Below are 26,899 nucleotides of genomic sequence, written 5' to 3'. Positions count from 1 at the left end.
GAAAACCGAAATCCTGGCCAGAGCTAGGGGCTTTAAACCATTACCTTACGCCTTAGAACAACCAAAAAATGGATTGCAGTTTGGGTCTCCATCAGCTTTTAGGTCATTTTCAGACTTTTCCATCATTTATATGAACAGTAAATTTCAGTCTCTCTAGCAAAACACCACTGATGGGTCAGATGCATGCCTGTATATAAGATAAAGCTTTGTTTTTTCTTCTCTTTCTCAGGATTTCAGTGTGGAAGAGAAACATTGCTTGATAGAGGCAGCAGAAGAGTTGTTTGGAGGTGTCTCAGCAATGGGAGGCCAAGAAGCACAAACGTTTATGCTTTGCTGAATGTATTGACTTATTTTGCACCTTCTGGTTGGCATCTCTAGAGTTATTTGATTTTGGGAGACCTCTGTAAGGATGAGGAGTTCTGCACCCTCTATGTACAGCTTGGACAGGCTTGGGAGCAGACAATGGGTAAATAAAATGAGAAGTTAAAGAAAGCTGAAAAAAATGAGTACAAATGACTGAAAACAGGCTTCCGCAGCTTTTACAGAAATGAAGGTCTGGAATTTGAAGTTCTGATGGTACAAATACATAACTTTCCAAGCTTGAGAATCTAGCATTTTAGGAAGCAATAGGAGAGTTGGAAACATTTCCTTTCATCAGAGGTAGAATGGAAAGATCAGCCCAGAAGATTAATTATGGGTAGAAAAGGGTGGGAGGGGGGTGAAAACCAGAGGAACTACTTTGGGTTGGAGGGCCATGAATAGGGTGACCAACTTGTCTTGGTTTGCCACGACTTTCTCAATTTTAGCACTGAAAGTCCCACATCCTGGGATATTCCTCAGTCCCAGACAAGCTGAACAGCTGATTATTCTAGCAATTGTTTTACACATCAGGCCAAGTCAGACATACTTCAGTTGTCTAGGGACCCTTAATTCCCTGCTTTCTACATTCATTCATTAAACAAATTTTTATTGGGCTTCTACTATGTGCTAGATGCCATCCCAGAAGCTGAGGAACCAGCAAAAAACAAAACAAAACAAAAAAAACACAGACAAATCCCTGCTCTCATAGAGGCTGCTGAGCAGAACAGGGAAGACAGAACTTCATTGAGTAACTACATGTGTGATGAGTGCAAGGGCCATGCCTGTTTTAATCCGATTTTCCAGTGAACAACACTTAATAAACCCACTGACAATGTAAATCATTAAGATTTTTTCAATGAATTAACAAGTGAAGAAAAGGGTGCTGATGTGAATATACATGGCAATCTGATCTAGCCCTGGGGGTAAGAAAGACGTCCCTGAAGAAGTGACATTTAAGCAAAGAGAGGGAGGTGTTGTGGGAGGACGGGAAAAGAGTAGAATAGGAACAAATTCCAGGATCAAGAGACTGTGGCACTTTAGAGCGACTCGCTGGAACAGCGAGATGGAGGTGGTGAATGGTATGAGATGAAAGCCAGAAAGGCTGGCAGGGCTATGAATATGCAGGAAATGCAAGCCCTGCTAAGTCCCCTAGTTGACCTTCTGACTTATCTCATTGACTGGAACTGGGTCACACAAGCCAACCACTAAAATAATCACCAGCAAGGGGAATGGGACCAACTCAATGAATTCACTTAGGGCTTACCTGAGTCATGGATGACAGAGATGGACAAGGGAACAAAAATCAGGGCTTTGCCGCGAAGGGAAAAGGACAAAAATGACTAGTGGTATCTACCAATTGTTAAGGATTTTAAGTGGAGAAAGGAGATGGTCAGATTTATTTAAAGCAGTTCTTTTTCCTCCCTCTCCTGTCTTCTCTGCTCACCTCTCCTCTCCCTCTTCTCTTGTTAACTATTGTCTCCCTTTCCACTCTCCCTCCTTCTCACTTTCTCTTCCTTTCTCCTTCTCTCTCTTCTCTCTTCAGCCAGGAGACTTCTGAAGGTTGGAGCAATTTTCTTCCCACTGCTGAAGAATCCTGACCTGTCCACCCAGCTTGCTGACCATGGTGCAGACCTGACTCGGGTACATCATGTGTGCAGCAGGTGTGAGCTGGGCAGCTCAGGACCAAGGTGGGAGCAGCACACACAGAGCAGAGGCACCTTGCACACAGCAAACCTTCTCCAGCCAGCCCAGTGCTTACCTAACTATCAAACCCAGCTACCACCAGCCCCTCAGAGACTGCATTTCTAATATGAGACAAATACAGTTTATGGTCTTTCGGCTTTAAAAGACTTACCCCATGTCTTTTCCAATCTCATGCCTCAAAGCCTAGACTCTTTGCTGCGTTGCAGGTCCATCTTGGTAGTTTTAAACTTTAACACTCAGCGTTCAATCTTTGGTCTCTTAGTCATTATTATTATTATTATTTTGACACCGCTCATCCATGTTTCTGCTCTGGTTTCTGAATTTGTAGTTCATCCACTCTCCTGCTCTCACTTCCCTCAATTCTTCAAAACTGTTAGAGTGGACTGGATTTTCCATGCTTTCGTCTCTACTTGATATCTAATTGCTGACTCACTCCTAGGACCTCTGCTTCTTCTCCTATGTTGCCCCAAATTCTGCTACCTGCTGGTTAAGTGTCCCTCTTGGCTCAGTCCCATTTTGGTCCTACCTGGCTAAAGTCCTACAGTTTTTATTTTTTTTTTGAGAAGAAAACTACAGAACTTTGATACAAAAGCTTGAATACGTGAAAGAACAATATCATATTCCTGGATGCTAAGATTAAATGTAACAATGTTAATTCTCCCTAATTCATTTATAAGTTCACTTCAATAATCGTCAAAAGGCATTTTTGTTTTTCGGTGAGGAAGATCAGCCCTGTGCTAACATCTGTCAATCCTCCTCTTTTTTTTTTTTTTTTTGCTGAAGAAGACTGGCCCTGGGTTAACATCTGTGTCCATCTTCCTCCACTTTATATGGGACGCCGCCACAGCATGGCTAGCCAAGTGGTGCATCGGTGTGCGCCTGGGATCCGAACCGGTGAACCCCAGGCCACGTAGTGGAGCATGCGCACTTAACCTCTTGCGCCACCAGGCCAGCCCCAAAAGGCATTTGTAATTGATAAACATAGATTTTTATCTGGAAGAATAACAGAAAATTATATATTTCTTCATATAAATACACACACACACACACACACACACACACTTTTTTAAGGTACAATGATGGAAACTCATTCCATCTAACCCACTTCTGGGAGCACATATGCTAATAACATCTAAGGTTTTCCCCTGCATTGCCTCCAAACTCGTTAACATTCAAATGTGCTGCCTCTTATAACTGACGAGCAGTCATTTTATTTAAAAATATCTCTTGTCTAGCAGTCCTGGATTCAGTCTTCCTCTCAAAATATCTATGAATAATAAGGAGTGGAGTGGGGAAGAAATGTTATAACACTGAATGCCAAGACTGGTAGCCGTTCCAGAAGCTGACTGGAATTTCCATAAGACCTTTGGAGTGGAACTCAATTGATGACAGAAGCAAGTTGTGCTGCTGGATCACGGATAAGACCATGAGCCTAAAAGATGACTCCTCCTCCATGGTCTGTCCCCGGCTCAGAGACGCAGCATCTTCCCTGAGCAGAAAACTGGGCAGCCGTTTCTCCATACTATGGGCTCTACTTTCTGAGGTAGTCAAATTTACTTTTTCCTTCCCATACTATCCTCCTCCCCATCAATGCTTTTCTTTCTACATTTATGGGGAAACTGTGGTCCCTCAAGAAGAGGAAATGACAGGAAGTAGGGGCAAATTAGAGGTGGCACAAGTGTCTCCTGTGAGGCGAGGTCTCAGGAAACAAAACACAGTGGGTAGGAATGAAGACAGAAAGACTGTGCGGTCTTGCATGAAGGAGAAAGTAGTTTTTCATGTACTTCTGGAGTTTAGAACGTTGAGGAAAAAAGCAGTGGTGACAGAAGCAAATCCTAACTCAACCCAGCAGACCACCACTGAATGAATGCCTCTTAGATACCAGAAGCTAGTGTACGAGCCACACATACTTACCTGCTCCTCCAACTGAGTATACCTGGAGACCCCTGGGGGGACACTGGACCCACACTGGGCCACTCATCTTTTCAGCTGGGAAACCTCAAGTCGGCACTGATTACTCCTTGTTATAGGGTGAGTAAATCGCTTGAGGCAGACACCATTGGTGCTATCATAGTCACTTCTGCCCTTTTCCTATGCAGTAGAGTCCTGACTTTTGTTCTGTTGTCCATCCCTACCCTGTGTGACGCAGGTGAATTCTAATTGGCCCAAATCTGTTTCTATTCTCCTTGCTAGTGATGCTCTTAGTGGCTCCCATGGGACTCAGTTCCAGCCAATGAAACAGGATGGAATATCTGCTAGGAAGCTTCTAGGAAGGTCTCTTTTCCTCTTAAAAGAAATGCACTAGGAAGGAAACCTCTTTCCTCACCTGGAAGGGTTTCTTGGAGTGGCTGCAGCCATCTGTGACCAGTAGGGGAGGTGGCTGATATTTCAATGATGGCAGAGCAGAAGGGTGGAAGAATCTAGATCTCTGACCATGGGATTAAGCTGCCGAATGATGAATCCAAGAACTTCCCTGTATCCAGACCTCTTATTATGTGAGTAAAATGTACCTTTTGAGGTTGACTCAATTTGAGTTTTGTAAATTGAGATGTGCATTAGTTTACCATTGCTGTTGTAACAAATTACCACAAACTTCGTGGCTTTAAACAACACAATTTATCACATTGCAGTTCTGTAGGTATTATAGCTGGTGGGCTTGGCTAGTTTTCTCTGCTCTGGATTTCACAAGGCCAAAATCAAGGAGTCAACAGGGACCTATTCTTTTCTTTCCTTTCAATTCCGGACTTGCTTAGATTATGGCCAAATTCAGTTCCTTGTGGTTGTAGGACTGAGTCCCTGTTTCCTTGGTGGTTGACAGCCAGGGGTCATTTTCGGTTTCTAGAGGCCACCTGCATTCCCTGACTTATGGCTCCTTCCTGCATCTTCAAATCCAGTAAGGATGGGTTGAGTCCTTCTCACACTTAATCTTCCCCTGACCTATCCTTCTGCCTCATCTCTCTTCTGACCTCTTCTGCTGCATCTCTCTGAGTCCAGTCAGATACATTTCACTGATTTTAAGGGCTCAGGTGATTAGATTTGGCCAGCCTAGAAATCTAGGCTATCTCCCTGTCACAGGGTCCATAATCTTAATCACATCTGCAAAGTCCCTTGTGCATGAAATCTGTATTAGTTTCCTATGGTTGCTGTAATAAATTACCACAAATTTGGTGGCTTAAAACAGCATAAATTTATTCTCTTGCAGTTCTGGAGATCACAAGTCCTAAAATCAAGATGTTGGCTGGGCTGCATTTCTTCTGGAGGCTCTAAGAGAGAATTGGTTTCCTTGTCTTCAGCTTTTAAAGGCCAACTACATTCCCTGGCTTCTGGGCCCTTCCTCCATCTTCAAGGCCAGTAGCATAACATCTTCAAATCTCTCTCTCTCTCTGACCTCTGCTTCTGTTGTCACGTCTCCTTCTCTGACTCTGACCCTCCTGTCTTTCTCTTATAAGGAACCCTGTCATTACACTGGTCTCATCTGGATATTCAGGATAATCTCCCATCTCAAGATCCTTAACTTAACCATATCTGCAGAGTCCCTTTTACCATGTAAGGTAACATATTCAAAGTTTTGGGGATTAGGACATAGGGCTCTTATTCTACTTACCACAAGATGAAAGGATCAAGATCGTTACTATAAAACATTAAAAATATTGCAGGAAATATGTGCATATGTATTTCAGACATATTGAATGCGGTAGGTTGAAGGAAGACCTGGCTGTGATGTCTTAAGGAGAGAATCTCTTGGAGCGAAGAGATGATGTAATGAGATGCAAATAAAATATGCTGCGAAGGAAAGGGGGCCGATTGAGAAGAAAACTACAAGGAAATAAACACTAAATTAAAATCTATGTTAGAAGTAATGAAAGATTGAATTAAAACTTCAGGAAATTAAAATGAAGTGGGGGACTATCTTGAAATATTCTCTTAGGAGGAAGTGGAGACTGATAAAGTGGAAAGCAATAAAGAGATTAAAACTTATTATAAGGGAAATATCGTAAAACAGAGATGATCCAAGGAAAGAATTATTAAGTTCCTGAAGGAAGAAGCATTAAGATCAAAAGGCAAATGATAAACTGAGGAAAATGTTGGCCACATATGGTAGACCAGGTGCAAGTATTCTTAAAAGATAGAAAAATTTTTCAATAGTGTAAGAAAACAGGCAAAGTACCTAAACAGATTATTAATAAAAAAATGCAAATGTCCAATCACATACACGATAAAATTTCAACCTCACTAACTATTCAGGAAATGCAGATTAACATGAAATATTATTCATCTATCAAAATGACAGATATCAAAAAATAGTAAAGTTCAGTTCTGGCAAGGACGTGATGCCCTGAATATTCTCATAAACAACTGGTGTGGGTACAAATTGGCACAATGCGTTTAGAGCAATTTGGCAGTTTGTATCAAGAACTGTAAAAATCTTTATCTGCTTTTCTATAAATTTTAAAGTATATCCTAAGGAAGTAATCAGAGTTATGGAGAAAGATTTAGGTTTAAAGATGTTCATTGCAGTTATCGATAATAATTTAAAAAATAAAAACTCCGAATATCCAACAGTAGGGGAATACTTAAATACATTCTTGTACATCTAGATTAGGAGTTGGCAAACTTTTTCTGTAAAAGACCAAATAGTAAATATTTTAGGCTTTGCAAGCATATGGTCTCTGTTGCAATGACTCAGCCCAGCTGCTGTCATGTGGAAGCAGCCACAGACAATACACATATGAATGAATATAGCTTTGTTCTAATAAACTTTCTTTAAAAAACAGGTCCAGATTTGACCCCTGGGTCACAGTTTCCCAACCTCAGATCTATATGATGAAATGTTACAAAACTGTTAAAAACTGTGTTTTGATCAACATTTAGTGACTAAGTTAAAAAAAAAGTTGGAAAACAAAATAGAATATGATATCAAAAGATGAATTAGAAGAACAGTTTGGTGGGAAATACACAAAAGTGTTTAGGTTGATAATAGCTTGATGGCTGAATTACCTGTGCTCTTTATTTTCTTCTTTATAATTTTGGGGGGTATTTTCCAAATTTTCTCCACAATAAATGCATTTCAGTTTTATAATGTAAAAATAATTTATCCATTTTTCTTTAAAGCTTCGACAGAATACAACGAATCTGTGAAAATAGTTCTATAGGGATGACAGAACTGTGAATGAATTTAAAGAAATATTTTTATGGTGTTTAAAGTTGATTTAATAAGAATATTTTTTAAATTTCAAAAATAAAGAAAGCATACTCTTGTGCCAATGCAAACTCTAGTTGTGTTCACAACAAAAGGGTAACTTAATTCTATTTGCAACAAGAGTTCTGTGAAAAAATAATATAATAATTGTGAGATAAATTAACCCCAGAGGCAGAAATGTGATTTAATCAAAGAGATGCACTGAATTTATTTTCAGAATCAAATTTCTTCTATTTCCCTGCTAATGACTATTTGTCTCTTTATATTTTTAGAGCTATAAATATCATGCTGGCTATTTTCTGATGTTGACTAGGTAATTTTAGGCGGCATTTGTTACTGCACATGAATTCCTCATTTGGGCTTTACTGTTAATGATGATGGCAGCAAGGGAAATGACCTTGCTAAGCACCCATGGTGGCCAGGCACAGTGTCGTTGTTTTACATGGGAGATGACATTTAACCCTCACCTCCACGTCAAGAGGGAGATGCTGCTATGCCGATTTTACAGATGGGAGCGTTGACATTCAGAGGTGACTTTGCCAAAATCACACAGGATATGGATCTATTTCTTTATGACACTAGAATCCATGTTTTTGCTACTACATTATAGTACTCCCCTCAATTAACAGGTATGTTTTGAAATTTTACACCTAAAACAATTTCAGACACTAAAGCAGAGACAAATTTCAAAATTATTTCTCAAGAACAGATTTTTAAAATGTAAATTTTCTTTCAGGTAGCTGACATTTTTCAGAAATTGGTTGCCATGTTGATGACAAAGATTGAAAATAGAGAATTTGTGTACGGGTAAAGAGACCTCACTGCCTACTGTCGACTCATATGTAATCGTAAATAAAAATGCCTTCAGTTGTCACCGAACTACTATAGGACTTAGAAGGGAGATAACGGAAATGAAAGTCATTCTCAAACTTTAGCTTTGATCAGAACACCCAGGGAGTTTGTAAAAGACACTGACTCCCTGCCTTTACCCTGAAAGGTTCTGCTTCAGCAGGTCTAGGGTGGAGTCAGGAATCTGCATTTTCAACAAACTCCCAGGAGAATCTGATTCTTGTGGTTCGGAGGTCACACCTTGAGAAACACCCGGCTAGGCAAATATTGAGGGCTACTGCACTTTCCTAAAGAATTTTGGGCAGATCCATGTGGTTCCAGTGTCAGGCTCAAATGCTATATTGTGTCTTGAATATGGCTAATTGTTGTCTGCCTCACCGCCACACCAGCAGATTGTCAGTTCAACCATGAGAGGGGAGAACGCAGGTGAGAGCCCATTCCCAGAAAATATTTTTTTGGGGAATATGGCCAAGGAATTGGTAGGAGTCATTGAACAGATGTTCTGCTTCTGGAGATTGATCAACTTGAGAAAATTTTAATTTGCCTTCTGATCTCACTGATTTGTATTTCAATAACATAAAAACAATGTTAATCTCAAATGGGGAAGCACAAGATTATTCTGAGAAAAAGAATCAAACATTCTGGTAAAATTATTTAATAACACTTTGCCAATAAAGATGAACATCCTTCCCAAATTTATTTCATTCAAAAGACTTTTCCAATTTTTTGGAACAGGAAGGATACATTTGGGTAAACTTGGAGAAGTTTGAAACATTGGCGTGGAATCCAGCTGGGAAAAGTGCCTGTTTGCTTTGTGGGATGTGTGTGGCATTAGAGATGGGGTCTCAGTCTGATGAGGATGATTCCATTGCCTGGAATCAAGAGTGACTCAGTAGGGTGCCCACATGAGCAAGAATTTGTTTTCAAAGGGCCCTCTGGTCCTAGGATGCTTGCCTTTGTGACACTTGCCTTCCCTGGGGGCCAGACTATGTAAATGGTGCTTTACTGTTGAGCGTTTGTTCTACATGGTCCAGGGCACGTGGTTCAGCGGAAGGCACTGGCTTGGAGCTTGCAGACTTATGTTCAAGTTTCAGCCTGGTTACTTTCCAGGTTTTTGCCCCCTTAAGCAAGGCATGTAATTTCTATGAGCCTTTGTTTCCTCATATAAATAGTGAATAATTAATTTATAAAATTCATAGGGCATGTGTGGAACCTCAAATAAGATGTAGGTATGTAAGCTTTACAAATATTATGTAATATATACATATAACACTGTTAAATAATGACTAATAATAACGATGAGGCAACAATTAGTATTGTGACAATGTCTAGGACAGTATTAACTTGCTCTTTCCTTCTCTGTGAACCAGAGGCTGGACAAAAGGTTCTGTTTCACGGAGCAGACCCCAAAACAGGTCATCACAATCCAAAAAGGAATATCCATGAGAGTTTTGCGTATATTTTTATGGGAGACAGAGTGGTCTGTGCAATCTGTCAGGAGTAGGGGGGATGGTGGGGTTCCCCAGGGGTGCTGTTAAGGGGAGTCCCTCAGACGCCACTGTTCTTTGTAGGCAGATGATGGCTTCTTCTATCTCTGGGGAGCACTTGGGCAAGCAATGTGTTGGGCAAACACCAGGTCCAGGGAGAATGAGCAACTTTGGGCAGAAAATGAAGGAGCAGAAGATCTTAAGAGAGGTGTATTTCATGCCAGCACATTGATGGCTTTTGATCTCTTTCAACATATATTCTGTTCACAAGGAACCAAGCAAAGGAGAGGTTGTGTAATTTTCAAAATGCAGTCTGTCCTAAAGTGGTCATACCTTGTAAGCAATTTTTATAGGCGAGAAGAATGCCAATTTGAAGTAAAACTGTACAACTGGAGTGAAACCATAGAGCCCAATGACCCAATTCCCTAAGGTTATTAGAGATTTTAATAACCAAAAATCATTGGATGGCATACACCTCTGGGGGTACGTGCATTTATAGAAGCAGCAGCTACTACAGTTAGATACAGCAATGGTAGGATGTGGTGGGGTATGTGTGTGTGTGTGTGTGTGCACGTGCAAGATTGAGGCCCAGGAAAGTCACAGCAACACCGTGTACTTTTACATTATTAAATTCAAAAGATAAGATTGACTATTTTTAATTTTGCTTTTTTTTAAATTTAGTTTTTAAAAATTTACACTATGAAAGTAATTTCAATGGAAAGGAAAAAAAGCCCTTAAACCTTCTAATTTTTTCTTTTTTCCCTTATGTTTATATTAATTTTTCACTACCATTGAATCATTAATATTTAACTTATTCCTTCATTGTTTATAAACTGTCATCTGAGATGGTGACACAATATTTGAAGACCTCTGTCCTCTCTCCTAGGGCTGTCCTTACTTCTCTGGAGATCTGATCAGGCCACATGTCCAGGGCTTTATCATCATCTAGTAAAGCTTCTCCTTTCTGGTTCCTCCTGGGGCGTCATCAGGCCATCTTGTCTCCTATGCCAGTTTTGCCGCACTCTTTTCTGATCCATTGCTCTCCCATGGGTCATCTGGTGCTATAGGATTCTGAGATTCAGACTGACCCACGGTGGTGGTGGTAGCAGTGGTGAGGAGGCCTATTGGGCTCCTACGTCATGTCTGGTTCACTATGTTTCCAATTATAAAAATGGCATCAGGCCCTACTTTCACCTCTCCCTTTGTGTTTACCTTGGGGGAGTGGTGACTGGGATCTGGGTCTGGATTCTAGTGTTCTTTCCATAAAATTATTGTAACACCATCAAAACTACCTTGCTTCCCAACACTAGCCACTAAAGTAATATTGTTGACTTAATCACTCCATTGTTATGGAATTGTTGCTAATTCTCATCATTATGAACACCACTGTGATGATTACCTTTTTTGCATAAAGTTTTCCCCTCTGTATTTTAGATTACTTTCTTGGCTATACTATAGAAAATGGAGTTACTGCATTCATGAACTCGAGCAATTTCATGGCTCTTAATACATGGCACCAAATAACTATCCAAAATGAATGGACCAATGGATCCTAGCATTTATGAAGATGCCAATTTCACTGATTTCCACCCTGACCTTTGTTAAAATATACAGGGAAAAATGATACTCAGAATTATCAGTCTCTCACTCTCACTAACTTTTATTTATTTGAATATAAAGAAAGGGGATGTTTAACACTTTTTAAAAAGCTGTTCCTCTATATTATAATTTTTCTTTAGATTTTTCTTTTAGAGATTGTTTTGAACAGCCATAAAGAAAAGGTGAATCATATTCTTTGAAGGTGCATTTGTTTATTTGAAAATAAGTCATTTGGAGCCATGTGAGGCATATAAAATGGTTGATCAACTTAGGTAAAACAATTTTTTAAAATTACAAATCAGATACAATTATAAAGTAATGACTTATTTTTGGGGCTTAGAAACTATCTTTGAAGGCAATTCCATTCAAGTTGTCTTTTGGGTAACTCTATTGAACAGGGATAGTATTAAAATGCATTTCTTAGTTTGTACTTCTTTGTAGGGTGAGTCTCATCATTTTCAACTAGAGGCATTGATTGCCTCAGGAAATATTAGAATTGTTACACCAAGAATGCAGACAGAAAGAGAGGCAAGGTTTTGACTTTCAAAATTGGAGATTAGAGTTAATTATGAGACTTTATTAGGTGGGAAGAGAAATTTCTAACGTCTAATTTCCAAAATCATCCCTAAACACATTAAAAGCAAACTTGGAGGTCTAAGCATATTATTTTACTCTATAGTGAGGATGCAGGGTATGACATGAGGGGAGCTGCAGTCATAGAAGAAGGGGCAATAGGTAGCTCTCTCTTCTGGAAGAAGACAAAGACAGGCAGAGTAGGACAAAGCTGAGCTGTGCATGTCTTGTCTCTTTGTCCCTATCAGCATTCCAGGAGTGCGATGGGAAAGCATGATGCAAGGAGGTTGAAGACACACAGGTGCAGGGGGTTCACGCTTCACTTCTTAGGAAATGGACAGCATCACAGTGAACTCCACATGGTTCACGCTTCACTTCTTAGGAAATGGACAGCATCATAGTGAACTCCACATTCAACATGGAACTGCAGCAAGATGGCTCCAGACACTTCTAGTTTAGATGTAGGGAGACATCCAGGGCATGGGCCTGAGATAGTCCCTGGTTATCTATGTCTTGCCTATGTTTTATGGAGTGAAGCAAAGGTGTTTTGGGTTCCAGTGAGCAGGCAGAAGCTAGAAGTCTGGACAAGGAGACCTAAGAAGAGTCTTTGTGACTGGAGTCAATTACAACGAACCATGGAACACAGCAGCAAGTAACAACAAAGTATTCCCAAGAGACTGTGAAAAATTAACCAGGCGTTGGTGGAGACCAGCACAGGGCCCAAACTGGAGTAGCTGCTCATATCAGAGACCAGTGGTCCTTAGAGAAAAGTATGGGGACCAGATGTTCTCGCCTTGCTGCCATGATGTTCTATACATTTCCTCTTGTGAACACACACCGCCAAGTGAGCTTCCCTACATTTCGGTTTTGCATGTTTAGATCCTACTACACTAATATTATTGGAGTAAGTATATCTTTTCTCAAACTGAAAACTTTGAATGTGATCCCACTCATTTAAATTTATATGTATTGCTATGTTGTTAATATGACCGTGACTCTATTTTGGTCATACTTGGTATGTGTTTGTGTGCTTTACTCACCTGATTCTCTTTCAGTGTTATCTGCCCCTGTTCCTTACACCCAATGAAGGTTCTAACACATCTAAAAATCTTCTCATTTTGTTGTACTCTCTGAACAAAGTTGGCTGGAAAGAAGCCAATCCTGTCTCGAATTTTCCCCTGAAAGGAAAAAGGAGGCATGCATCCACATTGTAGCATTCATTGTAATTGTAGTTACCAAATGATTTTTTTTTTAAAGAAAGAAATACTTACTTTCCACCAGTCTTCATTGGAGTCTTCTAGAAGAGTAATCATGTCTCCTGGCCTAAAATGACGAGTGAATGAGTTGGGTGGGGAAGAAAAGGGGGGAAAAAAGAAAAAGATGGTACTTTAAATTAGAAGTAATAGTTTTCCATTTATACAAATAATCCTAAAATAAATAGAAATAAAATAAACATGACTTTTACCAGTTCTTCCCACACATGAAAATAGCTTTGCTAGACATTGAAAGCAAGTGTGATTTCTCTGCTATATTTTTGAAACAATCTTTAGCTTTATTTTTATACATAGACGATCACTGTTGCATTGTAAAAAACTCCAAAATTTGGAAGTTGATAAGTTTCAAGGTGCAAGTCTCCCTTTATATTCTGCCCCACAATCCTGTTCCTACTGCCCATTGACCACTGTAAAAGGCTTCCTGTGTCTTCTTCTAGACCCTTTTCCATGCACTTACATTCATATGTAGAGATTACATGTATTTTGGTTTTTTTCTTGTTTACTATTGACATCTAGAATTGTCATTATCTTCATCATTATCTATATCTTCTCAGTACCTTCTTGAAACCTAGTACAATTTTGGTTAGTTCCACGTTCCCTGCCTGCTACCTTTTTTGTTCTTATAATTTGGAATTTTGTTCTAGGCTCATGTATGTGTGTTTTTTACATCATTCATCAAGAATTACTTGGGTTTAACTGAAGACTTACATGTTTTTTGTTGTTGGTACTATTGCTGATGTGGTGGTGATCTGCCACTTTTTGTTTGATTTTCACGTCCATGTGTGCGTGTAAGTGTGTGGATGTGCATTTTAATTCTTTCTACTCAGCACTCACAGAGATTGTGCAATCTGAAGACTCATTATTTTTCATCTTGCAGAAATTTTGTCCACTATTTCTTTTATTGCTTTCTCCCATCAATTTACTCTGTTCTTTCTTTCTGGAACTTCTAGTCAACACATGTTGGACCTTCTGGATCAATTGTCCACACCTTTTCTCTTTCTTATACATTTCCCATCTTCTTTTTCTGCTCTGTTCTTAAAATTTTTCTGAACTTTATCTTCCTAATTGCTTATTTTGTGTTTAGGTTTGTGTCTTATATTGTTTATTATAATACTAAGAATTTTTAAGAAAAAAATTTAATTTCCAAGCGTTCTTTATTATTTTCTGAAAATTTCCCTTCAGATTTGCCACTTTCTGTTATGGATGCAATATTATAATGGATCTTTCTGAGGATATTATTATATTCTTAAAGCAATATTTCTTCCCTTTATTGAATGATTTGATTCTGCTAAGATTAGTTAGCCTGTTCTTTATCTCATTACTTCTCCTTCATATCAGGGGATTTTCTCCAACATCTGTGTTCCTTGGTTGTTTCTTTATATTAATGACTGAAAACAGAATAGATGGGTGTGGATAGCTGGGTGAGTTTCTGTGCTATTGCATACATCTGTATCAGCAATGGGTCCTCTCCCAAGTGTGAGGGCTAATTTCAGGCTCTATTTAAGAGAGCAGAGTGTGTCAATTGATGCATCTCATTTTTAGGTGTTTGAAAGTACAGCAGGCAATCAGTCTGGGGCCTCCTACTACTACCCCAATGGCTAAAACAAGGAAGGCTTTCTTAACCCTGGTGAGAGAGAAGGTCAGTTTATTTTCCTCCTAGAGCTGCTTTTTCCTTTCCCCCTGCTCTCTCCAAGGTCTGGAGGTCCAGAGCTATCTCAACACAATTCTTTTTCTTTCTCAGACCACTGTGCCCTCACAGCAGCCCTCCTTAGGCATGGGTTCCCTTTCTTTCAAGTACAGGTTATGGTTTCATTCTAGAGTCAAATACCATTGCTGCCTTATTGCTCATTATAAGCAGTAATGTGGTGTTATGAAGACAGTTGGGGCTCTGTATCAGTTACATATTCCCATGATAATGCTGTGTAACAGACAGCCACAAAACCTCAGTGGCTCGCTCATATGCCTGGGTGTTGGCTGGCTGTTGGCTGGGATGACTGGTGACTTTGCCTTATTCCATGTTTCTCATACCCCAGAAAGCTAGTTTGGATGTTCATGGCAATGCCAGAGGTTTAAGAGAAGCAAATGGAAACATGCAAAATACATAACGCCTCTAAGACTTAGGCCTAGAATTGACACATTGTCACTTCTGCCTCATTTTATTGGGCAAAGCAAGCCACAAGGCCAGTCCAGACTCAAGGGATGGGGTAATAGGCTCCACCTCTGTGGTAAGAGGAATTGCAAAGTCTCATGGCAAAGGGCCATGAATACAGGGAGAGGTGAAGAATTTGGGCCATTGAGGAGATACCTTCCTGCTTCTTAATGAATTTGCTGTGAGTTCAGTGTCTCTTTGAATGTGCTCCTACATCTAATGTTGTTTTTTCCTGAGCATTCTTTGGTCGCTGGTCATCTTCATTCTTCTCAACTCCATTCTATTTGCTGTAGTCTTTCGGGAAATTCCCAAGGTTATTGGGTCTCTGATACCATTATTTCTTCTTTTCTAGTACCATTATGGACGTATTCTTAAAAATATATATATTTTCTGACATTTTAAGGGATTGGAGCAAGAGGGAAGTAGATTTGTGTGCTCATTTTGCTATTCTGATCCAATCTCCTCTGCTGTCATTTTCAATTCTCAGTTAATATCTGTCTTTGTAGGGGATTCCAAATATAACAGTCTTGTTGCACCTGAAGCATTAAACACAACTGGCATTTTGGTATTTTAACAGTCACAGTTTCATGCTGATGCTACAGAAAGTGAGATGGCTGAAAATCACTCTTTTCCCAGGTGAGGGATTTAATTAAGCAGCAAGGATGAAAGTCGACATAGAAAAATCTTTCTACCTCCAGCAGATTTTATTTAACCTAATAACCTAAGAAACCATGTGTTAGTATCAAATACAATGACTTGGTTGATAGTTTGGTAGAAATTGTAAGTTGGGAATAAAGCTGGAGATTGGGGGAGGCACCTTTTCCTAAGGGTGAATCTGACCTCTATTTTTGTAGTCTAGATGGAGACTCACTCTTTACCACGCCCAGAGATGGACAGTCCCTGGTGCATGACCCATGTTAAGCAAACCACACATGAGAATAAGGCATTCACGGGAATATAAGCTATAATTTTATGAGAAATACCAGACATACTCCTGACAATGTGATGGGGATTCTGTCTTTTCCTATAAAAGAGCTCTGCCAGGATCAGAAAATTGTTTGTTGAGTGAAGAGAATTACATTCATCCATTTATTTTTTGTTTTTTTGTTTTCTCACTTATTCAACAAATATTCCAGAATGCCAACCCTAAAAGAGCCATTTTACTAGGCACTGGGTATACTTCAGTGAATAAAGCCCTCATTGGAGCTAATATTCTAGTGAGAAAGACGGATAATAAACAAGCAGATATATAATAAAACATTAAATATACATATAACTAGTAATAAATATATAATGTGTACATATAACTAATAAATATACAATTGTAAATCATCTTAAGGGCTATGAAGGAAATAAAGAGGATGCAGTCATAAAGAATAAGTACTGATACTAGTCAAGTACTCATCATCTGGCAGAGACAGCTAATGCCTCTTTCTCACTGTAGGGAGGATCCTGCTCTAGAGCAGCACTTGAACCTAAGACAGCAGCTCTCTAACATGTGGGTCAGCAAACCCGTGGCTTGTGGGATTTGTACTGCCCTCGTCCCCCTGCCTGGCATCACCGATGAAGCTCAGCTTCCTTTCCCCCGAGCCTGCACTCAGATTTAGCATCCTTTTCAACACCGGGCTCCAGGCAGTGGATCTGAGTAGGCATGCAAGATAAAACCACTCTGTGTAATATAACATTTTTTATTTTTTTAAAAAAACGTGTTTTCACCCAGTTTTGAAACCCTAGCTAGAGGTTAGTCAGTTCTCCTTCCTAAGCAGCTGATTAAGTCAACACCCCCAACCACTTCCCTTATCGGGGCTCTCGTACTCTGAGGGCCACTGTGCATCAGCCTCAGCCTTGATTGCTCTGGGATACCAGAAAACTAGGGATAGAACATGCCCTGGAGTTGGAGAAATTATTCAAATGAGCTAATCCACAGGGAACCTGGGAGGCCTGATAAACCCAGCTGCTGGCCATACACAAGCTGCCCCTACAGCTCCACCTTGCTCTTTCCCTGCCTCCCAGGTGCAACCCTGTGTGGCAGCCCTTCACTTTCAACTGTGCTCTCTTCTTAACCCATTCTCAACTTAGTTCTCTTCTACCCATGGTGTTGGTGTCCTATGTCCTGCCATCAAAGAACTAAATTCAAACATTCTGCCCAACAGCTCTACATAGAGAGAGCCTTGACATTGGTCCAGGAGGAATGGAGGCCCAATGCCTAAAATTCTCCTTCCCCTGGTTGGTCCTGACATGGACATCGTGAGTGCAAGACTCTCTGCCTCCACTTGTTTCATGCTTCTGTGGTTGACCAGGCCCCTTTCTGGAACAATCCTTTCTTTATTCAGATCATCACACCCTAGGCATGTTCAAAGAAAGTCCTGCTCTGGCCAAACAGCTATTCTGTTTCTTTCAGATGACTTGATGTTATTGAGCTATTATGTGTAGATTTTCTAACTTAACTCTATGTTTCCACATTCTTGGGGATGAACTTATCAGGCCCCCAAATAGTGAAAAAAGGTTCTCTTTGCTTAATTCTATCAGACCATCCTGAGTTCAGGTAAATATTCTGTTTGTACTATAACCCAGAATTATATACCATGATACAAAGCATAATGCAATTCATAAACAGTTAAAGCACCAGTCTCCTATTTGGAGCAGATTGATCAGAGCACCACAGCTGGCCTTTTCTTTTTGTCTTAGGTCCAGAGGAAGATTTTCAGGTCGGTTATATTATGATTTATGGAAAGTCTTGAAATGATGAGGGAACTGTGGGCTATCAACAAGATTAAGAATAAAATAACAAAAGCTAACTATAGAATTATGGCTTAATGGTGAGGAGGACAGAGTTTACTTGTAAGTGTGTGTGTGTGTGTGTGTGTGTGTTTACATTTATGCGTATGTGAGATTGATAGTTGTTATCTGGGTTCATTCTTAGTAGTCTTCTGCCTCCCTCATTTCTCAATTTTCCACTTGGACATAGGAATCCATATTTTCCACTAGCAGGTAAACTGGCTTCAGGGCCTCAGAAGGCACGGTGTGCACAGAGCGTATGAATGATGCAAGCTGAGCCCAGCCAGCTACAGGGAACACTTCTGCAAGGTGTTATGAAGATGGTCTAGTCTCTATGGGTGGGGGCTCCTGGAGAGTAGAGTGTGAGTTGTCCTGAGGCCCTGTGCCCAGCCTCTCTCCATTCCCCATGTAGAGCACAGATTCCTAGGGGTGGAGACACTGACAGCTACCTGATGAGGTCACTGCTTCCCAGAAACACTTCTCCATTGTCTGAGACAACCTGAGACCTCAGATTGGCCCTCCTTTGGGAAATATCTGGACAAGGCAGGATGCTTTGGGCCTTCTTTGCTTTTATAATGTTTTGGATATACTGAATATTTTGGAATACATAGGGAAATTTGTCTTTCTTTATCCCTTCAACTCCATCTATTGAGCCAAAGGAAATTATATGACGTTCAAGTATTTTTTGAATACTTATGTCATGTTAGGTCTTAGGTGAGCACTGAGGGTACAAGATGAAACGATTTTTATAAGCATAAGTTTTCTTATCTGTCAGGTGAGGATAATAATAATACCTACCTCATCAATATTTTTGAGGATTATATAAGGTAATTCTTGTAAAGCACATTTAGAAAAGCCCATGATAGATGCTGGATATTACTGTTGTTAAGACACAGTTACTGCCCTCAAGATGTTGGTAATCTCAAAGGGGAAAGAGATATAAACTGGTAATTTACAGCAAGTGTCATTGCTGAAGGAGAAGAAATATGCTAGGAGGCCACAAAAATGTATGGAATTGACCCCAAACAAAAATCCAAACATAAATGTCTTTTTGAGACTCAGCTATCTTTATATAATTACTTATTATGCATAAAATATATATAATGAAATATATTTACTTTGCAAAGTTGCTGTGTGGATTAAATGAGAGAGCATATGTGAGTCTTTAGCACTGTGATTGATATACAATAAGAGCTTAAAAATTCTAATTTCCTCCTAAAAATGTAATCTTTCACTTGGAAATGAGAAGATCTAGTGGTCAATACCTTTTAAGTGAGTGTCTCTTTAGGTTTTTGGCAGGAACAGTTAGTTAATGAAATAGTCTTTGAGCCCTTGTCTTAATGGCTTCAGACACCGACCTTTGGTGTGATTCAGAGTTTTAGAAAAGCTTTTCCCTCTCTTTACTCACCCCCATCCCTCCTGCCCCTCCACTCCAGGTAGTGACCACAAAGGTGTGGCAGGGCCTGGGGGCTGGAGCTAGTATTCCATTGGCCAAGGGGCTGATTGCAATGGAGAGGTTGGAAGGGGCGAGGAGGATAGCCAACTAGCCCGGAGGGGGATAGCAATGTTCATTGAATGAAGTGGGGATAACCTGTTGCATTTTCACACAAGTGAGAAGGTTCAGAGTGACCTTCCCACTTATAGGCAGGGTTTGAATCCACTACTAATAATGCCACTGAATCAAGCTGCCTCTTGTACCACCCAAACCTTGTGAAAACTTATCAGAACTGCCCATTTGACTCTGTAAGTATTTTGGGATATTTTTATATTTCTTACACTTTCCCATTCATTAGGCAAAAAACCCCTAAACCAAGCTTACAGCAACCATAGTCACTCAGCCAAAACAGATGTCCTGGAAAAACCAGGCTAACGGGAACAGAAAAAGGAGCCAGCCAAACTGCTCCATTAATTTTAGATCTACTGCTTAATTTTTCACTAGACCCATTTCTTAATTTCCGTAATCCTGCTCCAGAGCCTTTAACAGTCTGAGCACATGGGTAGGCAACAAGGAACTCCTGAACTTTGCAGTTTGATTTTGTCTTAAGCCTGGCATCCACAAGACTGCCTGCGCTTTCCCAAGTCCATACAGCAGCTCAGAGGAAAAGCATTCAGCTAAAGGGCCATTTGGATGGGATTTGGTAAATGTTCCTGAACTGTCATGGATCACGCTCTCCAGAACCTAATTGAAAGAGGCATTTGAGTGAGAGGGAGGCTGCTAAACACATTAGTGACATTCGGGAAGATCTGGATTTCTTGACATAGTGCAGCATCAGAACATAATATGCATCCGAGACTTTCCTCAAATAGCCTTAATTGCATTTTGATGTCCTGGTGACTGTGAAGATTATTTTTAAATCAAATTGGTGCATTAGAATTACATTTAGTTTTAATTAAGTTGATGCATTTGCCAAGCAGTAATGTACTTAGAGAATGAAAACGAGACACCAAGGGAGTCTTATTCTGTCTCAAGGGCTCTCCTTTTCTTATTTTATGGAGGGCTCATAAAACTTTACAGGGTGAGGGACATCACTACATAAGTCACAGGCCAAAAATCCAATGCAGACCAGTGTACTGAGCATCGACTGAGAATCAGGAAACCTGCATGCTTGGGTCTGCCACTGGCCACTGCATATCATTGGATAAGTCACAGTTGTTCTCAAATCTGGCAGATAATCAGAATCCAGGGGAACATCTAACCATACAGATTGCCAAGTGGGATTTGACTCTCCAGGCCTGAGCAGAGCCCAGGAATTTCTATTTTAATAATATTTTCCAAGAGATTCTTTGGCTTGTAACAAGTGATTTAGCCTCCTAACCATAGTATTTTTCTCTGTAAACTACTACTTGCCTGGGTAACCACACAGATTTGCTAAAATAATTCAAGGGGGTGGCAGGGAAAATTGTGAAAGAGTTTGAAATGGGTGAAATAGATTACTGATCTGAGTATCCCTTCCAGGTCATCTCCCCCTGTTTTTGAGCTATTTTAAATCACTGAAAGTTGTGTAAGATTGATAATAATGCAAATGATTCTTATCCATAAAAATGCAAGCAGGTTGAGTCTGATGGAATGTAATCAGTTATTACTCCATGAGTACTGACCAATTTTGCATCTATTTGTAAACTCACATCAGCACTCCTGACGGCCTACTTATGTGTGATGTGTGAATTCTCCTTTGAACAAGATGTGACACAGCACTGGGTTCTCTCATTAATTAATGAGTCGAATACAAATTTTTACATGTGTGCATTTTATATTTGTATGAGAGTCACGATTTTATCTTAATTTTTAAAAATTATCCTTGAACAGGAGTGACATTTCATGAACACACTCTCCAGATCACAAGATGCCCAGTTTTTTGGACCAGAATTAACAATCCTAATAGACTTGAAAGAAGTGATGTGAGTGGCCAACATGGGACAAATTAATATATTGTTTGAATCTGCTGATTAAAATGTAATTTTCAATCTTATCAGAGAGGAAATCTATCACAATCAATGTAGGATGGAAAGTTTGGGGTAGGAGAAGACCAGTGGACTGGGAGTCTGCCTTCCAGGGTTCCAGACCCGAGGCTCTGCTTTCTACCTGTGAGTTCTTGGGCTTGGTTCTCCCTTCCTATCCTCAAAAGGGTAAAGAACCATAAATTGTCTCATTGAAATATGCACTAAACAGCTAGGTGTCCACTCACTAAGCTTTACTGAATTTTAAAATAGTCTTGCCAGAACGAAGACTGGAATGAATGTAGTTATCTAAATGTGCTTCTGCTCCTGCAATGAATTTCCACCACCTCTCTTTATAATGGAGTTTGCATTTGCCTCCCATTTGGAACCTCTTGAAGTAATTCTCTTGTTCTGTTGTTTAACCTATTCTCCCCTTATCCTTTCCTCATTGGAAAGAAAGAATGACTACTCACTAACCAAGCTGTACAGGCACCTATGTCCCCTCTTTCTGGAAGCCTTAGTTTGGCTGTGATGCCACCTCCTTGCTAAGTCTTCCCTGACCTCCAAAGGGAAGTCTGCTTTGATTTCCCTTTGAGGTGTTGTTTTAGCATCCTGGACCACGTCTTCACCCACATGACCTCACACTGGATTGCACCTTCTTGTCTACTCTTCTCCCACCTCCTAGTCCTATGATCATATGAGCTCTTTGAGAACAGGGCCTGTAATTTGTTCACCCAGCAGAGACTAGATGCTCATTCACCTCATGATGAGTGGTAGATAGATGAAACAAATCCTGGAAACAGCCACACAAGGGTTAAAATCACTTTTAACTTGATTTCAAGTGGTACTTTGAAAAAAATCAGAAAGAGATGAATTCAGGCCATCCCATCTCCAGAGGTTTTTGTGAATATTAGCTAAAGGAGACAAATGATTGCCTGGTTTCATTCAGACTCACTCATGGAAAAATCCAAGACTTGCTGCTTCAAGAAAGAGTCTGGTAATGCAAGAACTTAAATCCTTATTTGGGGTTACAAAAGAAGATATGTTGTTCTTTGAGGCCCCCAAATTTAGGTGTTTTGACACACACTGAGTGGCAATTAATTTGTCTCTCTCTTAGAATTTAATAATATTGAAAAAGCACTCCCTTCATTCCCTCTCTTGGCTCATAAGCATTTTTTTCCTCTCCCCTCCCCCCACCTTATGAAACATGGTCATTATCATATAAATGTGTTTGGGGAGAACTAATAAAAATGAAAATGACTTAGATGTGGGAAACCAAAATGGATTCTTTGGAACAGGCATTGTGTGGTCACTAAAATATGCATTTGAACCTGTTAAGTCTTTATTTACTCTCGATCTTTTATTTCAGAATTCCTAATATGCTTTAGGAGTTTGTGCTAACTTGGAGTTATTTACATCTGCTCATTATTTACATGATCATATCAAGTTGGCAAAGCCATAAAAGTCATTCTTATTGATTTTAGAAAAGTGTTTTGGTGTGAATAATACGTGATGGCTTCAAGACTATGTTTTGCAGACTTCTGAACCCAAAAACAGTGAGGATAATGGGACTGGTTACATTGTAAATGTGGAGGGCAAGATTCACTTTCATCCAAAAGCTAAGCATGAGTTATTAAGCTTTTGCTAATGATGTGTGTATGTTTGTGCGTGTGTGAATGAATGTGTATTTGAGGATGCATGACAGTGTGAATGTGAATGTAAGTGTGTGTGTTGCTGTGTGTGAGTTTGTGTATATCTGACTATGAGTGTATGGAAGTGCATGTGCATATGTGAGTATATCACACACACACACTCCCCTACTTGGCCAGGAGGATGATTTGACACATGGCTGATGTGAGTTCACGAGGCAGTGTGTGAGGATAACGTCAGTGCTGATTATAATGGGGTTCTCCAGTTTGTATTACAAGAAGCATTTTAAAAAGCTTTGCTCAAGAATTAAGCTGGCAGTCCATAAAGTATAATTTTCAAAGCTCTTCAAAAAACTTGATAATAAGAGTTATTGTTGGAAATTGTCTAAGACCTTTAATTATAGTAGGTTACTATACAAGCTCATTACACTCAGACAGAGAAATCTGGGTGCTCTCTAATGTTATCAGACCTCAAATTGTCAGCAATGGTCTGGAGATCGCACGCACGATGGCATCACATCTTGCACGTCAGTGGTAAAATTCCATACCTATAGCATGTTGTGTCAGCAACTGCAAAACCTACTCAGGAGATGAGGGACAGGGTGTTACAGCCTCCTTATCACTGGACCAATGAGATAAAGTCTCATTGGATGTGCTCAAAGGTCAGACAGAGCCTTTAACTGTGTTTTCTCTACTATATATCCTTAGGGTAGTGTTAATGAGAGTGTTCAGAAGACTAGGAAATAAAACATATTGTGAAAAGATGCACATTATAAAGAGAAGGTATCCAAAATATACTGTATACTTCACTTTGTACTGGGCATGAAATCCCATATTTTATTTATATCGTCTCATTAAACACTCAGTCTTCGTAGGAAGGAGAAAACTCAGGCTCCAAGAGATTAAACAGTTTGCTCAAATTGATGCTGCTGGTGAAGGTCAGAGTTGGAAGGCAGACCCAGGTCTATCTGACTCCCAGATACTGCTCTTTTCTGCCCTGCCTCCTTGTTTTCTCCTACGCTCTGCCTATGATGGTGAAAGATAGAGCATTATCATGCTATGGGAGCAGAGATTTGGGTAGGTGAGGAATTTATGGAGGAAGTTTATTTTGAAACTGTAGTAAAGCAGACTGTGTGAAGCCTCTGCCTTTAGACAGCATTTGGAGACTAGTGACGGGACCACAGCACTTCTAAGAGGAGTACTTACTGCCCTAAGAATGAGGGGGCAGCACCCAGCTTCTCCTCTCTGAGGCCTGCTCTCCCATCGCCCAACCACGAGTGCTTCAGTAAAGGCTTAGCAGCGATTCTTCCAAATTCTCTTAAACTCTTTGTTCTTTGTGAATACGACCATGGGCCACTTTTGGTCTCCTTTCTATAATTTCTTCTTGACTAATAATATTCATCGTGGGCTCAAGGCCCATCTCCTCTAGGAATCAGGTTTGCTAACCCCTCTGAGCTTGGTTTGCTTCCTCTTTTATAGTTTCCATTATATTACCATGGACTTGATTTGTCCACTAACTGTCTATGCCAGGCACAGCATTAGTTCACTTATTCTCTATTTAAACCCAGGTCAAGTGATGCCCATACTTTTTATTCTTAAACATTCAGTGAAACCATGTTGATATGTTCATTCTCTCTCTCTCATTTCTTCAGCCTGAAAAGGAAGATCTACTTCTGTAGCATGAATAGAACTGACTGGAACTAACATTATTAAGCTCCTACTATGTACCAGATATTGTTGTCTTATTTAATCACAACCATTTTATAAGGGCAGGCCTTACTACCCCTAGTTTCAAGATGAGAAAACAGAGGTTCAGAAAGTTAGGCAATATGCTCTTTGTTAGAAAGCAGAGGAGCTAGGATGTGAATTCATTCTATCTGAATCCAAGGTTTAGATGACACTCAGTACACTGTACTGTCACCTTAGTGTCCTCTCCACCCAAAACAGATGGGAAGGGAGGAGAAGGGGGCAAGACTATAGACACAAAGACCAGGTAGGGTCTGCTATACCAGTCCAGGGGAGAGATGAAGGTGGGGATGGATACGGAAGATTTTAGGCAAAGAGAACCAGTAGGACTTGAAAATTAAATACATTTTGGGCACAAAGTAAAGGGAAGCCTCCAGGGGCTGGCTTGAAGCCTGGGCAGGTGGTGACATAATTCACTCTAAGAAGCAGGTTTGTGGGAGGGGGGGTGGAACCTCTGGGTGCCATCGACTCCTAAGGCAGGCAGGTAGGGACGTGAATCTGGAGGTCTGTAGAGAGGTCGGGACTGCTGGCTGTGGGCAGAGAAAGCTTTCCTTCTTATTGCGCAGATACACACAAATGCTTGCTGAAGCCATGATTCATCTGCTCTGATCTGGGACTGTTGGCTTTGCCAGCTGGGCCTTCTTTACCTCAAGCTCACGCTCCTAACATTGCCTCGACTCTCACCCCCTTTGTTCTCTTTCCTGAGGACAATACCCAGTGCGCTCCCTTGGATCAGAGCGCAGGTGGATAAGAATATTTTGTTAAAAGGAATTTTCTTCTACCTTATGGTTTAAGGAGAAGAAGATAATCCACAAAGCCCCAGTTGCTTCAAAGAATTATACCAAATCCTCAAAGCACTGCCTTACATATCCTAAATCAAGCACCCGGCTTTTAAAATGGGAACCTACAATCTCTTTGGGAAAAAAAAAAAAAGTATGATTTATCACTCCAATCTTGCAGTCTATGTAATGCAGACATTTCACTCCTGGGAATGAATAGTCCTCTTTGCCTCGAAGCAGACTGAAAAGGTTTGATGCGTGACCAGATAACTTGACTTTTAATGGCCTGCGACCAACTAAAATAAGCACTAAAAGTTATGACCACCACCAGGCAGCTAGACGTCATTCCTCAGTTCCCCAATAACATTCTATATTTCTCTGGAATTGTTTTTTTCATCTGACAACTTCAGAATAATCTTCTAATATAAAATGGTGGGACCCACACAATAGGAAGTTGTTAAATTTTAACTTCTACATACCCAAATGACAATCTGAAGAAGGACCCAATACTATACTGTATTTATTACAAAGTAAATCTATGCCATCCTTGTCTTCATTAGCAGATAGTTAATTGTGGACCGTCAACTGAAGGCAAGGCACCACACCCCAGCGATGAATCCTAGGCAGGCTCTAACCTTCAGGGCTTGTTATAACTCTGATAGAACAGGGCTTCACTTGATAAATACCATCTCCTCCTTCTGCACTGATGGTAGACTGTTCAGGTAGTGTTTACAACTCCAGCCAGTGAGTTCAGCATGACGATTCTTATTCAACAATGGAGAAAACTCAGGTGTTCAAGAGCCTAATTGTTTGAACAAATTTAAGGAACCAGGATCTGAGCCCTGAACTCTGTTCTGGGAAGCCCCAAGAATCACTTGGAAGCAGACTGCAAATGAATATTGAAACAGAGTTGACCTTGGGTGAGAGCCAGGGGGAGTTACCAGATCCCGGCAGTACACATATCCGCTACGGAGCCTTGTTAGATGTTGCACCATGAGGGGCAGCCGAGCTGCTGAGGTTGACCCAGCAGCATATGGAACCTGGGAAACAGGGTCTAACTGGAGCCTTTTTGGGAGCTCTCTCCTTTTAAGGGGCTTTCAGGAAAGTGGAAGAGGAGAGGCAGATTTCACTGAGGTGGGAAACCGTTTTCAGGCAAGTGCGAGAGGGATCATGCCTGGGAAATGGCACAAGCCTGAGGATGTGGAGAAGCTCACTTTGCTCCAGGGTGGAAAGACAAGGTCTTCTGGAAGCCATCTGCAGGGAATGACCGGTGACTGGTAACTTGGCCTGCATGGCATTCAGACAAGTGTAGTC

General features: G+C 40.4%; 1 protein-coding gene across 2 annotated transcripts in view; it reads right to left on the bottom strand.

Annotated features, from left to right (window-relative positions):
- Positions 1-26,899, bottom strand: part of STAC (SH3 and cysteine rich domain) — a 148,593-nt gene that overhangs the window by 3,806 nt on the left and 117,888 nt on the right. For both annotated transcript variants that reach the window (XM_058554781.1, XM_058554790.1), the window contains exons 9-10: positions 13,044-13,095; positions 12,813-12,950 (exon numbers count right to left, since the gene is read on the bottom strand). In XM_058554781.1, the coding sequence (XP_058410764.1) occupies positions 12,813-12,950; positions 13,044-13,095 (190 nt within the window). The remainder of the gene's footprint in view (positions 1-12,812; positions 12,951-13,043; positions 13,096-26,899) is intronic.

This window comes from Diceros bicornis, chromosome 2 (genome assembly GCF_020826845.1).
Source record: "Diceros bicornis minor isolate mBicDic1 chromosome 2, mDicBic1.mat.cur, whole genome shotgun sequence".
Taxonomy (NCBI): domain Eukaryota; kingdom Metazoa; phylum Chordata; class Mammalia; order Perissodactyla; family Rhinocerotidae; genus Diceros; species Diceros bicornis.
The sequence above is the reverse complement of the archived record's forward strand: the minus strand, read 5'-3'. Positions and strand labels throughout refer to the sequence as shown.